Source organism: Polypterus senegalus, chromosome 4 (genome assembly GCF_016835505.1).
Source record: "Polypterus senegalus isolate Bchr_013 chromosome 4, ASM1683550v1, whole genome shotgun sequence".
In the NCBI taxonomy this organism is placed as follows: Eukaryota; Metazoa; Chordata; class Cladistia; order Polypteriformes; family Polypteridae; genus Polypterus; species Polypterus senegalus.
This window is the reverse complement of record NC_053157.1, coordinates 54,529,128-54,546,011: the sequence shown is the minus strand read 5'-3', so window position 1 is coordinate 54,546,011 and position 16,884 is coordinate 54,529,128. Positions and strand designations below refer to the sequence as shown.

The following is a 16,884-nucleotide window of genomic DNA, read 5'->3' as shown; positions in this document are numbered from 1 at the left end:
CCATGGGTTTGTAGCATGAAATCTCAACCCAGGGGGCGCCTGGAGAAGTGTTGAGCCCTTTGATGCTGCACTGCTGCCACACCCGGAAGTGCTGGTGGAACTGGGTGTACAAGCACCTGGAGCACTTCCAGGTGCCTTATAAAAGGAGCCAGCAGCCACTACTCCAAGAGCCAAAGTCGGCTCCCCAGGAGGAGTGGAGTTGAGAAAAAAGAGGAAGAGAATGTTGTGTGCTGACCTGTGCTTTGTCCTTGGGACTGTGCTGTAACGGTGGGAAATGGGCGAAAGCGTTTCCCATGTGAAAGAAAGGAAAAAAAAGTGTGTGTGCTTACACCTGTGTCCTGCCTGTCTGTGTCGGGGTTAGGGAAGTATCACACAGTGTAATTTCAGGATGCTCCATGCCAATTCAATACCACGTCAATCAATCGAACAACATTGTGACCTTTTCTGTAATAGAACATAAAATATTCTGTATAAAGACTACAGTAACAATAACAGCATTTTTAATGTTTCCATCAAGTACTCACCCAGCTAAGCATTGGCGCTCATAAATATCACAACACAATGCAATGTGGTAGACATGAGGTCTCCTCCAGTGTCACACTCAACATGTTGGGCAAGGGGTTTTCAGTCTTGGGAGTTTCACGGAATACCTGATTTATGTCATTATGTGCACATTCTGAAAATGTATTCTTTTAAAAATACTGCTTAAAACCAATATAAAAATCCAAACATTATTATATCTGTAGTGTTGAATTAGTGAATTCCACGGCGAGTCAGGATGTTTTCATTAAAACTTTTTAAAGCTGTTTTTCTAAAAACATGCTTTTAAAATCTGATTTGACAGAGAGTCACTCTGATGGGTTTGTAACATTTGTTATTTTAGTATTTGCAGTATATTTACATCATTAGGTAGTAAAAAAGGCAATAAAGAGTAATATCTAAGCGAATGAGTCAAATTGATTCCAATTTCAAATGTCACAAACTCATGGTGTTTTCATTTTCCAAATCTCTCCCCTCCTTCTTCACACCTGTCCATACTTGAACTCTTCCCATGTGAAATACATCTTGTCCTTTTGTTTTTCATGAAGCCACTATTCGAGAACTCTTATAAAATTTTCAGGGTATCTCATGCGACTGATTGCTGAGTTGGTGTACAAATTCAGAATCAACACATTTGCTGGTCTAATGTTACCTGTGGTCTACACCATTCAAACAGATAACATTGCATTTTAGGGATTATATTCATGAAAGTTAGTTTGCCTCTAAACGCCATACCAATGACACAGGTTTAGCTTTTTCAGCTATGAAGTATGCAGTTTTGCCCATCCTGTTAACTGCATGTATCAGCACATGTATTAATATGTAGATATGGTTTGTGCTTTGAAACTGTGGACTACGGCCGGCCAGTCATCCCAACCAATACCCTAGGCCGCCAGATGGAGCCCTCCCAGCAGCATGGAGGTGCCCCGAATGCCAGCAGGGAATCATGGACATTGGAGTTTTCCTTTACAGCCCTGCTGGATACCTTGGGGGCCAACAGAGGACGCTGCAGGGAGGCCCAGAGACACTTACGTGCCCTATAACCCGGAAGTACGTCTTAGTCACAGCGACAGGGGAAATGACATACTTCCGAGATGAAGAAGAGGAATTTTGATCTGACCCAGAAGTGATAGGAGGTCACGTGGACTGAAGTATCGGAAACACTTCCGGGTCTGAGAATATGAAAGGACTGTGGGAGATCCCAGTCGTTGAGCTGAGCTGGGTGGCAGGGTGGCAACACGTCTGGGAGAGAGGAGGATTATTGTGGATTTGTTTATTATTTATGAGTATTGTGGAGAGGAGGGTGCTTTGTGCACTTTATTATTATAATAAATTCAACTTTTGGACTTTTAACTGGGGTCTGACGTTTGATCCGAGAGTTCAAGGGAGCGACAGCGCTACCTATCTGTCACAAAACGCAGTATTAATTTAACTTTGTATTAAGAAACGGAGCAGCCCATTTCATTGCCAGTGTAGACAAGCCAGAGAGCCGCTTCACTTGAAACAACTGTTGTTAGACCTGGCAGTGGGCAGTTTCCCCCCCAATGCTGTATGTGTGTGAGGTTCGGTTTCCCCCTCTGACCCTGTACTGTAGTTTAAGATGACTGTACTTCTGATCCTTCTTCTCCCACAAATGCACAGAGAAAGCAGAAACAATGCGAGAAACTTGATTTAATGGTTTATTTTTTGTGTCAGTCATTAAAGGACAACCACTTGGTGATTTTAGTTATTTCATTGACCTAATGAAATTGTTAATCTAAGACAAAAGAAATCAACATTAGTATAAGGTAGTGATACAATACTTAAAAATGTAACTCCTGGGGGAGATCTGACTAGGAAGAAGTACAGAATGTGTATTACCAGAAGCACAGCATTGTTAAAATAAAATCCAAACAAAGAATTGTTCTTTAGGCACTTTGTTGTAAATTTGGAAGATGTACATATGCAGTTTATTATTTTTGTTTTTCTTCTGGTTTTCATAGCAGTACACAATCAACAGTGTTAAGGACCACAACTTGTTTAAAGACCACATGAAACGGTTTGGGCTGTGCATACATCTAAGAGGAGGTCAGTGGATGAGGCAGAAGGTACAACTGAGGTAGCAGCTAAAATCCCACAGAGAGATGTACTGTCATGTAAAATGTGAATCAGGGAATATTCTAAAACAAAATAAGAAATGGCAAGAAATGGTTGTAAATAAAAAAATGACATAAAAATGCACAAAATTTCCCTTTGAACTTCTATTATATGTTCTAAAAAAAAGCTTGACATTGCTGACAATCTCCTATCAAATAAAGCAGCCAACTGTACTAGGGACCTCCAAAAAGATCTGAGATTACCAGAGCACTATTGGTCACATTAATGCATGTTATGTTTTATCACACACATATTCTTTTCACACTATTGGCTGTGTCAAGCCAATATGATCTAATCGGCAACAATCACAAATATAAAGAAAAACAACACAAACAAGTGCAGTTAATTTTTTAGAATTTCACAACCGCAATGCAAGCTCTTTCTTCTTTGCTTTAATGATTCTTTGCACATGAGATGCTTTAAGTCACCACCATCACTGCACGTTTGCTCTACAGAATGACTAAACCTTATCTTATTTTAAAACTGGTTAGGTAAACATCTTGTAACCCCTCTTTTAAAATAACACTCCGTTTTGTAAACGGTATGTAAAAAAATACCACTTACTGTTCAGAATGGTGCTTTACCGCGTGCACACTGTCTTCATACAGCTAGCATTGACCGTCCTAATTAACACATAAAAAGGGACAGACAATCCAGACAATAACAATCCATACAATAATCTCTGTGAGATTCAGTAATGCAGTAGAACAGAGAATCCATTAAGGAAATGCAGGCTTTCTTAATATCTACATACTTTTTACATTTATCCTCACACATTCCTTGTTTTTTTTTTAAAAAGTATATTTTACAATGTCTTTTATTTACTGTAATAAGAACACTGACACTAATTATAATCTTAGCATTTCTTCAATGAAAGGCTTACCAGAGATTTGTTCATAAAGACTATACTTGGCTAATGCCATACAATATGCCATGCAAATACATACAGGTATAGCACCTACAACGTGGCCATTACAAAGCTACCATTATTATAGTGTCTTTTATACTGAAGTAGAAACTGCATAGACAGTGTAACATTAGAAACGCAACAGCAATGATTTACATTAGTGTTGTAGATATGCTACAAAAAATAGATAACAATTCTTTTTTTTTTTAGTAATCTTTTACAAAACAACAGCTTAACATGTAGTGTATATACTGGTGTAGCTCGACTTAGCTAATGAAACTTAGCAAAACTAGAAACTCATAAAATGAACACATAAAGTGAAAGACGTGGTGCAGGAGCCACAGTGGGGCACATGGGATGCCCCACAATTACATGATAAATAATTTGGGGGACACGGCCCTCAGTTAGTTCCAAATTAAATTTCATGTGAAGACATCAATAAAATGTTTAATACTTTTTTAAAAATTTCAGGGACAAATGTAACACAACAGTGAAACTGTCATCCTCTCTTAAACAGTAATGACAGACTAAGAAACAGACGTATTTTAAATATCATCTGATACCTTGGAAGGTGAAATATGAAAGTTTAAATTGTCTGTGCGTCAGTTTAAGGCAAACAGGCACAATACATTTGCAGGCACGTTTCAGCCGAATCTTATTTGGTTTGACTTAATAAGAATTGCTTTACATTCAGAGCTGGACTCATCCATGTCAATTCTTGTTACAACACACAGAAACGTGTTAGTGTTCCCTCGCTCTTTAGATAAACCGCTTAGAAATGATGAACTAATAACACTAATTTTTTTGTCAAGCAGCACAACCAAATGCAGCAGGTAATTATTACAAAATAATCACCCATTGAATGATATCAATGCTAAGAACAAACAAAAAAGCAACTTTTGTTCTGTAAATGTTTTTTTTTAAATAAGCATTTATATAACCAGAGTACTGAGGTACCTGAATTGAAATTTTCCCTTTAAAATTCTTTTCTTATATATTTGTAGCCCAACAAGGAGGTAAGCGCACATCCCTCTCATAAATATGCAAGACCTCAGCTGTATCAGTGAAGCAGACTTGTGCGTTGGTGTATTTGTGTACACTGGGTGGGATATGTAAAGCAACTACAACAATGAAAACACACAATGAAGACTTCCTGAGTGGTTGAACTGAGGGGAGTCAGATATCACTGTTAGCTTTAGTTTCCATGTTGGAAAAGGACTCCCACTTTCCTTGCTTTTATTTTAAACAGTTTTCTGTGTGCAATGAGAAGATCTTTACTGAAAAGCAATTCCTCTCAAAGCCGTTTTAGGACGTAACAAGTTGTGCTTATGTGTTGACGAAAAGCAGGTTTGAAAGGTTTAATATCTCAGTTCAACTGCCATTATGATACTGATCACGGCTGAAGGTCTGGGCTTTGTCATCGAGCCATTTGAGGAGTTTTAACCAGGTCAAAGCGCACGCGCACACACACAGACACAACTAAAAAAACGTTGTAAAGATGGCAGTTTCAAGCAATGGAAAAACTTCTTTTAATTGATGACTGAGTACAAGGCCTTCCTGAAAACTCACATTAAAACCCCTACGCTGGGGAGGATTTAAAGTAAAGTAGGTGCGGATCAGATGTCAGTTATCTAAAATTTGTTTATGAAGGAAGATAAGGACTCGGTTTTCAGTTCTAAAACATGCAAGTGGTTTAGTAAAACAGGATATGAGTGTTTATGAAGAGTGCAAACCTCACTAAGAAATGGAAACCAGTTTAATACTGATTTTGGAACTGTTTGCGCTTGACCCCTTAAAGCACTCTCTGCAGTAGTGTTGCCCACCATGTCAGCTAGCCTAAAAGATTTATGTTCTCTGTTTTCTGTACTTGGGTACTTCATAAAAAACAAGCTTTTCTTCTGAGAATGTGCCTTTCACTATGATTTGAAGAAAAGTTTTGCAGACTTTTAAGGAGTCATAAAATTTACAAATTAAAAAAAAATAATGAAGGAACAGATCAGCTTCCGGCGTGTTTAAAGAAGTGGACACATTAACTGTATGAAATATAAGAATGAGAGCAAAAGGAAAATTATAAAGCAAGAACATTAGAAGAAACATCCAGAAGTAGCCCACTACACATACTTGACCTTTTCCAGTTTACCAATAGCAGGCTTCGTTCTGAATTCTTGCCTTGATTATTCCACAGTCTGACCGGTGTACCTTGACAGCTCCCATCTTGGCAGTTCAGTCATTATAAATGCATTATATATTAGCAGGAGATGTATATCACAATTGTAAATTCAACATTTGCTGCAATTTGCAGTTTTTTTGTTTTTTTTAAACACAATAATGCCACTCAATATTTCGCCTGCCATCTGACACATATTACTAGCATTTTGGGTTAAGTTTCACAGTGCAGTCTGATAATAAACTCCATGGCATGACCCATGAACCTGAACAGTTCCGACAAAGCTGTCAGTGTTTCCCGGTACTGGAAAAAAAGTTTGTAAAGGCCCAGCCAAGTGCATGGGACTGCTGCTCATCCCCCGCAGCTTGATCTGGCAACAGAAACTGTGTGGAGTTCACTGACGTGGGACTGCCAATGGATGCATTGACTTCAGGGGACTCAAGACTCCAGCTACTAGCGTTGGTCTGTGGTTGGTAACCTGTGCTTGGTTCTGGAAGATCAGGTGATGGTGCAGTTTCATTCAAATTCAGAGGGAATGTCTGAAGCTTCATTTGAGGTCTATAGCCCTCTACGTTCTTAGACTCACTGAGTTGTTGTTGTTGTTGGATGCCAGTATATGTGACCTGGGTAAGGCAGGAATCCACTGACCCACTAGAGGTATCTGATGACGATTTAGGAACATCATCAACTATTTGAGGATAGTAAGACACAACAGTGTGGTTGATGGATTCTGACTCGGAGCCGTCCTCTTCAATCTGCGAGTTGTTGCTGCTGATTGTTTCAACTTTGCATATGTCTAAAATCTCTGCATCTTTCTCTCCATGCATGCTTTCAACGATTTGGACTCCATTGACCATGCAAGGCTGCACTTCAAGAGTACTGTTGCCAGGAACCCTCTGCAAGAGAAATCAAGTGATTTAAAATCAATAATTACCTTTAACAGCTCAGGTAATGAAGAATACCGTAGAATCTAAAGCAAGGCCTTCCTTTTTAAACAGAAACATTTTGGACTAACTTTGGATAAATGCAGTTACAGTAAGAATAATAAAAAGAAATGATAGTAAACCCCAATATTATTTCAAAGCCATGTGTATCTTCAGCAGACTGAGCTCCTTTTATGATATCTTTTGTTGATTAGCTGTTAATATTTTTATTACAAACAAAGATCATGTAAAATGGTTGCAGGTGCTTCAACATTTTTTTTAATCACTTATTTGTAAGAACAAGAACAGACATTATACATCAGTAGCTCAATACATACAGTAGTGGCTAAAAGTTTTGGTAGTGACACAAATGTGTTTTGCAAACTCTGCTGCTTCAGCATTTTCAGATTATTTTTTTACATGTTTCTATGGTATACTGAAGAACAATTATAAACATGTCATAAGTTTCAATGGCTTATAGTGGAAAATACATCAAATTTATGTAAAGAGTCAATATTTATAGTGTTGACCCTACTTCTTCGTAACTTCTACAATTCACTCTGGCATGCTGGATATCAGCTTCTGGGCCAAATCCTGACTGATGGTGATCCATTTTTGCCTTTATAGTGCTTGGAGTTGATCACAGTTTGTGGGCTTCTGATTGGCAACCTACTTTATGAGAACTGACCACAGGTTCTCAATGGGATTAAGATCTGTGGAGTTTCCTGGCCACGGGTCCACTCTCTTGGATGAGAAGCAACCCCAAACATGGATTGTTTCAGATGCTTCACTGTTGGCAGGACATGGGACTAATGGTAGTGTTCACCTTTTCCTTCTCTAGACAATCAATATTCCAGATGTCCCAAACAGTCAAAAGGAGGATTTATCTAAGAAAATAACTGTGCAGTCATCTGCTGTCCAATCCTTGTACTTCCTGCAGAATTTCAGTCTGTCCTTGATGTTTTTCTGCCCTTCTTGGCACAAGGCCGTTGCCCAAAAGTCTTCACCTCACTGTACATGCAGATGCACTCACACCCACCTGCTGCCAACACTGAGCAGACTGTGCACTGGTGGCAACACACTTCTATAGCCGACTCCTCAGGAGGAGACAGTCCTGGTACTTGCTGGACACTTTTAGCTTATCATTTTGTGACAGGGCCAAAATAAATAAAAATGGGTTTTTGTGATAAAGTTAACTTATGTTAATAAAGCTCTTTGCGATTAATTAATATGCATCTGATCACTCTGTACAATAACATAAAACCAATGTGAAACTGAATCTGCAAATTTTGCAAAACATAACATTTGTGTCACTACCAAAACGTTTGGCCACACATTTTACAGATACAGAAAATTTAAAAGATGCTATTTACTGGCAATGTTTCAAAAAGTTACTTGTTAAATTCTCAAATGTGAGCAATTTGTGGATACACTTAAAACCCAATCACCCAAATGTTTTTGCTCAGTTGATGCTCACTATCCTCATTATCATTCTCGGCTTTCACGTCCGGGGTAAGACATTTGTGATAAATTTCTCTGAGCAGTTAAAACACTTTTAGCCTTTTATTTATTTGGTGTTTATAGGGTATTATTTGCAAAGTGTTTGTTGTAATGTAAATTTGTCTAAATAAATACATTTTAAAAACTGTCCTGTTTGTTTAACTGGAAAAAGTAACTTATGCCTCATTATATTCTACAGAGTACTGTTGGTGGTGAAATGATTTGTTCTGCTTAAATAAAAATTTGCATATTTAGAAACATCACACTATTTTTTTTTTTAAGAAAAAAAAAAACACAAAATCATTAGATTAAATAAAAAAAAATCTCTCACAGGAGTATCTTAGTCAACCCCTTATTCGATGATGTTATTACAGACTGCCATTTCTTACTTTCTTTCTGTTAGTTCGTCAAAGAGATAAACAACCTACTGGCTCACTGCTATTTCTTCATATATTTACATTGGCCACAACCACCTTCACACAATGCATGCACCTCTGTGACACACAGCTGCTAAAATTAATTTTATCATCACCCAACCAACACTTTCTAACATATTACCTCATTAACAGGCCAGTCACTGCCATTGATCTCTGGCTTCGGGATTTCTGGGTAAAAAGTATCTTTCACCCTAGCAAAATAGACAAGAATAAGAGTAGTTGATAATTTATAGTAACACATTATAAAATACCATTCATTTTGCCATTATTTAGCAATATTTTAAATACAATTTAACAAGTTTTGCATGATAGATATATGCAATTGTGCCTGTGAAAAGCACAATAAATACATGTGGTTCCACTCCCCCGAATCTTCTTGTGCCTTCATTTATTTTAACATATCATCCTCAAACCCACTTAATCCAATTCAGAGTGACAGTGGCCCAATGTCTATCCCAGCGGCATAAGGCAAGAAACATACCTGGACAGAATGCCTCACAAAGGAGGACACTCATACAAAGACAACTTGGAAAATTAAAGAAAAATTCAGAATACCCACTGGGGGATCATGCTACATGCAAGACCGGTGTACAACGTTGCAGGTAACTGCAAGCATAAGACATAACAAACTTGCACTTCTGTCTCAGTATATTATTTATTTTTAAAACTGAAGGTTTATAAAGTGCCTTTACTTAAATTGCAGAGTCACAAAGGTAGTGACACAGATACAACTTTTTCAAAAACAGACGCTCACTTGACTCTCTAATGACAAAGTGTAATAAAATTTAAGAGTAGCATAGAGTAGAGTAGCATTAAAAGTGTTGGTGATCACTCATGCTAATACTCAAGTGAACGAATATTTAAGAAAATTATTCATGTCCCTGAGAGACGCGACATGATTACATTGTACAACTGTTTTTTGAGAGTTGTGGTGCATGCTCTGTTTACCAGATGTTGAGGTATACAAAATATTTTGCGGCTTTGACCAATTTATGGTGTAGCAGACCCTTGGAGCCTTACTGCACATGAACATAAATTTACACTAATTTTATTAGTGCAGACATTACACTAAGAATCAACCATCTACAAAATACATTTTCCCCTGATGATCTCATGGATTAAAGAAAGTTCTTACTTTATGGAATTTACAAGAGGAGAAGATAAGATGAATAACAAAGAAAAAGACATTTCATTTAACAGACAGCTAAGACTCCAGCACTTTGGGCTGGTCACATTTTGCAGCACTTAGATTATCTACTCTACTGTTTTATTAAGAGTGTACTTTAAATACCATAATGATTATGATCAAAATCATAAAAAAGGATGTATAACTGCATAAAAAAATATTAGTGTTCCATTAAAGTCTCTTCCATGAGACAAAAAAATAGCCATAAAACATTTCTGATTAATATGTTAAGTACCACTGAGTCTTTTAAACACACACAACACTCACACTGTTTCTGCCTTCACAATAAAAGTTATGTAGGGCTCTCTAAAGTATTACTGTAAAAGTTTCATTTATAACTAACATTTGATTTTGCTTTATTTACGTAAGAATGTATCCATAGTTTTGTTTATATTTGTGTAATAACATTATTGTGCATAGATCAAAAGAAATGCAGTGTAAGTTAATAAATATATATATTGCTCTATTAACAAACTGGGCTGTCAAAGAATCCAATTTGTGATCTCAATTCTAAGCCAAAAAAATCTCCCATTTAATCAAGAATCATTCAGCCCTAGCAATTATCCTTTTCTATTAAGATCTTGATTGTTTGTAGAAGTTTGCATTCCCAAATTAGCTTTTAAATATGTCACCAAGCAAAATGTCCACACGCAGTGTAAACTGATGTGGTTAAAACCAACTAATCCAATTGTGTGGCAGAGAACCAAGAAGATAAGCGTGACATGTGCTTCACAATATGACATTTGCAATCTATTTAAACAATTAAATATTACTTACCATTTTCTTTTCTTATAGCAAAAGACACTAACAAGAAGTGTAAAAACAGCAATTGCCCCCAGTGGGATGAGAATAGCGAGAATTAGCCCCACAGCTAGAACAGAAGGAAAAAAAACATATTTTAATTCAAAGTAGGCCTCACTCAAGCAACTGCCAACCATTCAGTATGAATAATATTAATTAGATCATTAAGTATTTGGCCAATGAAATTCTCTCTGTATTATCTGTGTAGTCAGGCTTAATCAGTCTCTGAAACTTTCTAAAGTCTACTTTTATAATCAAATAATAAAAATATGAATCAAATAATGACAAAGATACACAAACAAATACAGCGCCAAAAAACTACTTACAATTGTCATTCAAGCTCACGAATACCATCTCTCTGGGGCTTTCTCCTCCTTCTGTGTATGCAGTGACTGTGAACTGATAATTGGTGCTCTTCAGCTGGGTCACAGTCCAGTTCCTGATATCAGGGTCTGTGATGTTAATCCATTTCTCACCTGGGCTGCCTATTTAAAAAGAAAAAAATATTAACACTTACAGTTCCTGACACATCTCCAAACATGTATGATAATTAATATCAACAAGAGTAGATGATGCCGAACTAAGACTACAAGATGACATAATAAACCATTACATACTAAACTGTACAAAAATCAGCCACAGGGGATGCAAAAACCAGAGTGGTTCTTCGTGCCAGTCCCAAGCCTGGACAAATGGGGAGGGTTACGTCAGGAAGGGCATCCGGTGTAAAATTTTGCCAAATCAATATGCGGACAACAATACAAATTTCCATACCGAATCAGTCGAGCCCTGGATTAACGAAGTTGAAAAAGGAACACTGCAAGGTTGAGTTTAGGGAGGAGGTGAGACAGGCACTGGGTGGCAGTGAAGAGTTACCAGACAGCTGGGAAATTACAGCAGATGTAGTAAGGGTGACAACAAGAAGGGTGCTTGGCATGACATCTGGAAAGAGGAAGGAGGAAAAGGAAACCTGGATGTGGAATGAGGAAATACAGAGAATATACAGAGGAAGAGGATGGCAAAGAAGAAGTGGGTTTGTCAGGGAGATGCAGAAAGTAGACAAGAGTACAAGGAGATAAGGCTCAAGGTGAAGAGAGAGGTGGCGAAGGCTAAAGAAAAGGCGTATGATGAGTTGTATGAGAGGTTGGACACTAAGGAGGGCGAAAAGGAGCTGTATCGATTGGCTAGACAGAGGGGCTGAGCTGGGAAAGATGTGCAACAGGTTAGGGTGATAAAGGATAAAGATGGAAACATACTCATAAGCGAGGAGAGTGTGTTGAGCAGATGGAACGAGTACTTTGAGAGGCTGAATGATGTGGAGATAGTGAATCAGGAAGTGCAATGGATTAGCAAGGAGGAAGTAAGGACAGTTATGAAGAGGATAAAAAATGGAAAGGCCGTTGGTCCAGATGACATACTTGTGAAAGCATGGAGGTGTTTAGGAGAGATGGTTTTTAACCAGATTGTTTAATGGAATCTTGGAAAGTAAGAGGATGTCTGAGAAGTGGAGAAGAAATGTACTGGTGCCGATATTTAAGAATAAGGGGGATGTGCAGGACTGTAGTAACTTCAGGGGAATAAAATTGATGAGCCACAGCATGAAGTTATGGGAAAGAGTAGTGGAAGCTAGGTTAAGAAGTGAGGTGATGATTAGTGAGCAGCAGTATAGTTTCATGCCAAGAAAGAGCACCAAAGATGCAATGTTTGCTTTAAGGATGTTGATGGAGAAGTTTAGAGAAGGCCAGAAGTAGTTGCATTGCGTCTTTGTGGACCTGGAGAAAGCATATGACGGGTTCCTCGAGAGGAGCTGTGGTATTGTATGAGGAAGTCGGGAGTGGCAGACAAATACGTTAACAGTTGTACAGGATATGTATGAGTGAAGTGTGACAGTGGTGAGGTCTGCGGTAGGAGTGACGGATGCATTCAAGGTGAAGGTGGGATTACATCAGGGATCGGCTCCGAGCTCTTTCTTATTTGCAATGGTGATGGACAGGTTGACAGACAAGATTAGACAGGAGACCCCGTGGACTATGATGTTTGCTGATGACATTGTGATCTGTAGCAATAACAGGGAGCAGGTTGAGGAGAACCTGGAGAGATGGAGATACGCTATAGAGAGGACAGGAATGAAGGTCAGTAGGAACAAGACAGAATACATGTGTGTAAATGAGAGGGAGGTCAGTGGAATGGTGAGGATGCAAGGAGTAGAGTGGGCGAAGGTGGATGAGTTTAAATACTTGGGATCAACAGTACAGAGTAATGGGGATTGTGGAACAGAGGTGATAAAGAGAGTGCAGGCAGGGTGGAATGGGTGGAGAAGAGAGTCAGAAGTGATTTACGACAGACTGATATTAGCAAGAGTGAAAGGGAAGATCTACAGCACGGTAGTGAGACCAGCTATGTTATATGGGTTGGAGACAGTGGCACTGACCAGAAAGCAGAAGACAGAGCTAGAGGTAGCAGAGTTAAAGATGCTAAGATTTGCACTGAGTGTGAAAATGATAGATAGGATTAGAAATGAGTACATTAGAGGGTCAGCTCAATTTGGACGGTTGGGAGACAAAGCCAGAGAGGCAAGAATGCTCTGGTTTAGACATGTGCAGAGGAGAGATGCTGGGTATATTGGGAGAAGGATGCTAAGGATAGAGCTGCTAGGCAATAGAAAAGAGGAAGGCCTAAGAGAAGGTTTATGGATGTGGTGAGAAAGGACATGCAGGTGATGGGTGTAACAGAACATGACACAGGCGACAGAAAGATATGGAAGAAGATGATCCGCTGTTGCGACCCCTAACGGGAGCAGCCAAAAGAAGAAGAAGATACTAAGCTGCACATATGTTTAAAAGTGCTTTTCCTTCTGTTTTTAAATACAGAAAATGGTCATTCAATTATCGATGTTGCCCTCTTCTTATAGTAAAGACACATTTTTAACTGACTGGGCTTCAATGGAGAACATTTCACAAATTCATCATTTATTACTCTAGACAGCCAAAACATTTTTGAATGTGCTATGTAGCACAGATTAAAGTCCACCTTGTGGAGCACTCTTGTACACTTTCTGGCAGTGTTACCTGGACAATGGGGCTCTGGACTACAAACAAGGTTGCGGATTGATTTGGTCAATATCAGTTTTCAAACTTTGAAAAAGAATGCACATCTAACACTTTGGATCACTTACCTGATCGGGCAATGCTGCTGTTGCTGTTCACTTGCTGCATATAGTAAATAACGTACCCACGAATAAAACCACGCTGACATTCTATTGGCAGGCTCTTCCACTCAAGGATTACTGAGCTTGAGGTGGTAGATAATACCTTAAATTTTACAGCATGGCTTGGGGCTATAAAAAAAAAATAAACAGATGGCTACTCTTTCCACACCTTTCTGTAAAATCATGTAACATTAAACAATTTTACATTCACAGAGACTTTCATTTGAAGACAAGCATTTCCTACAATTTGTGTCACAAAACACATGAAAACTGTAAATAGAAGGCAAAAAAATAGCCTTTAACAAAACACTTAGACATGTTGTAGTACTGAGTATTTTTATTTAATTTCCCTGAGAATCACTCTAACTAAATACCCGCAGGAGTTCTGGTAGTTGTAGGTTTTACAGGAGGAGGTGCATCCCAGCAGAGTAGAGTTGCACCAGAAGTTCTCACGATAAATGTTAAGAACCTCCATCTCTTTGGAGTTGGAAGAAGTGGACAGTTAGTGTGATGTTATCCTTTATGGACATAACCCTGCCTTCTTGGAAGCTACTAAGGTGAGAACGAAGAAACATACATTCATTTTCAAAGATAAGAAATTCAGGAGACTAATGATGTCAAATCTGATGGGCAACACTTAGGAAACATTTCATTTATTTTACTCGTAAAACAATAACTCACCTAATTCTAGTGAATATCCTTGTTTTTTCATTATGAGGAAGTGGCCGTGATCTGTGCATCCATAGATATTAAAATGATATAGTATACCACCTTCAAAAGTATCTGAAAAAGAAAGGAAAAATTATGAATACTCAACACAAAACATACATTAGCTTTTACTGTAGCACTCATCCAGCTCACACTGCCTATTAGCTAGACATTACCATCCTTAGAAACCAATGATTGCATAAGTATACATCATTCCACAAGACCACCATATTCAAATTATATACACTGAATATATATGAGTTATAATACATTTTCAAATCACTTCAAAGTAAATCTGAGCTGGGTGGACATTAGTATTGAACTCTTTCAGGCAGCATCTACTATGTTTATTTGACAATAAATTTGAATATGAACTTTCACAATCTGTCTATTCATACTTTTGAATGGATAGATATCCTCGTCATAAATGAAGCAGTCACCTTTGGTTTAACTGACATCAAAGAAGACTCTACTATCAATTTTCCATCTAACCTCATAGTATGTTGTGTACCTGTCAGGTGTTGATGCCAAATATATTCAGCTTCATGACAAGTCTTAAAGGAACTACTGTATTTAAAGCCAAGTAATAATTAATAAATAGCATTCTTACATTCAGTATGTTTGTCTTCCAGCTAAGTGACATCACCTGTTAAGTGCCAGGGAAATAGCCTCTTCAGTGGACTTGTTACACTGGTATGCAAAATTTAAGGTTTCGAAATACTTTACTATGTTAATGTTCCTTGTGACCAGACTTTGTATGTGTTTCATTTATTATGGATAGCAGAATACCCGCGCTTCGCAGCGGAGAAGTAGTGTGTTAAAGAAGGTACGAAAAAGAAAAGGAAAAATTTTAAAAATAACGTAACATGATTGTTAATGTAATTGTTTTGTCATTGATACAGTATGAGTGTTGTTGTCATATCTATCTATTTATATATATATATCTGTATGTATATATATATATATATATATATATATATATATATATATATATATATATATATAGCAAAATACCCGCGCTTGGCAGCGGAGAAGTAATGTGTTAAAGAAGGAAAGAGAAAGAAAAGGAAACATTTTGAAAATAACGTAACATGATTGTCAATGTAATTGTTTTGTCACTGTTATGAGTGTCGCTGTGATATATATATATACAGTATAGCAAAATAGCCGCGCTTCGCGGGGATGTCATGTGTTAAAGAAGTTATGAAAAAGAAAAGGAAACATTTTAAAAATAATGTAACATGATTGTCAAAGTAATTGTTTTGTGTATTTGGTGGCAGCATCACAAAGTTATTTTCGTCTAGCTGCATCAGAAAATGTACCATGACGTCTGACACCCCTCCTTTTTACTGTTTTCTCACAGCTTGGATTGCTGCTGTCATATATACACACACACACACACACACACACATACATACATACATACATACACACACACATATATATATATATACATACATACCTATCTACATCATATATACACACACATACACACACACACACAAATTATATATATGTGTGTATGTATGTATGTATGTGTGTGTATGTATGTATGTATGTATGTATGTGTGTGTGTGTGTGTGTGTGTGTGTGTGTGTGTGTGTGTGTGTGTGTGTATATATACACATACATACATACATATATATACACATACATATACTTGTGTGTATGTTTGTATGTGTCTATATGTGTGTGTATAGCTTTGGTCACATAGTGCAAGGGAAAAATAATAAAATATAGTCTATAAGTTATTAAAAAGTAAAACATTAACGTTTTAAGAAGTACAGGTACATTGAGCTGCGGTGGGTTGGCACCCTGCCCAGGATTGGTTTTCATACTTCTTCTCAAACTAAGGTGGTGCGAGGGTAAAATGAATCGGGGTGTGCTGATCAATGTAATCGGTGTACCAGGAAATCATGCATTGACAAAAGCTCCCCTTTGCTTGTAATGCAAAGTGTGATTAAATGCATTATTTTTTAACGCGTTATGGAGCACATTCATCGAAGCTTCTCAGCTGTGCTTGTGCTAAGAAAAGGAAAGATTTTAAAAATAAAGCAACACGATTGTCAATGTAACCTTTTTTAAGTAGTGCCTGGAGGATTCAGTGTGAAGAAACTCTAGAGACAGAGTGTGTATTAACTTGTGAATTTTTCTGTGAGTATTTGGTGGCAGTGTGACGAAATTGCTTCGGAAGACGGCGTTAGCCGCTCAGCTCAGCTCAGAGCAAAATGAGGTAAATGGGAGGGGTGATGATGACGTGACTCCCCCACCCGCCTTAACTGTCAATCCCCCACAAACACAGTCTCGGAATTTGCATAAGCACACCCCTTCACCTGCAATTTTAACTTAATTACAAAGTGATCAACGCCTC

The 16,884-nt window shown here is 37.9% G+C and overlaps 1 protein-coding gene across 3 annotated transcripts in view; it reads right to left on the bottom strand.

Annotated features, from left to right (window-relative positions):
- Positions 1 to 3,202: 3,202 nt before the first annotated feature.
- lifra (LIF receptor subunit alpha a) overlaps positions 3,203 to 16,884 on the bottom strand; it is a 138,768-nt gene continuing 125,086 nt past the window's right edge. For all 3 annotated transcript variants that reach the window (XM_039750645.1, XM_039750647.1, XM_039750646.1), the window contains exons 15-20: positions 14,487 to 14,588; positions 13,773 to 13,934; positions 10,924 to 11,082; positions 10,574 to 10,667; positions 8,732 to 8,801; positions 3,203 to 6,646 (exon numbers count right to left, since the gene is read on the bottom strand). In XM_039750645.1, the coding sequence (XP_039606579.1) occupies positions 6,038 to 6,646; positions 8,732 to 8,801; positions 10,574 to 10,667; positions 10,924 to 11,082; positions 13,773 to 13,934; positions 14,487 to 14,588 (1,196 nt within the window). In that variant the 3' untranslated portion in view covers positions 3,203 to 6,037. The remainder of the gene's footprint in view (positions 6,647 to 8,731; positions 8,802 to 10,573; positions 10,668 to 10,923; positions 11,083 to 13,772; positions 13,935 to 14,486; positions 14,589 to 16,884) is intronic.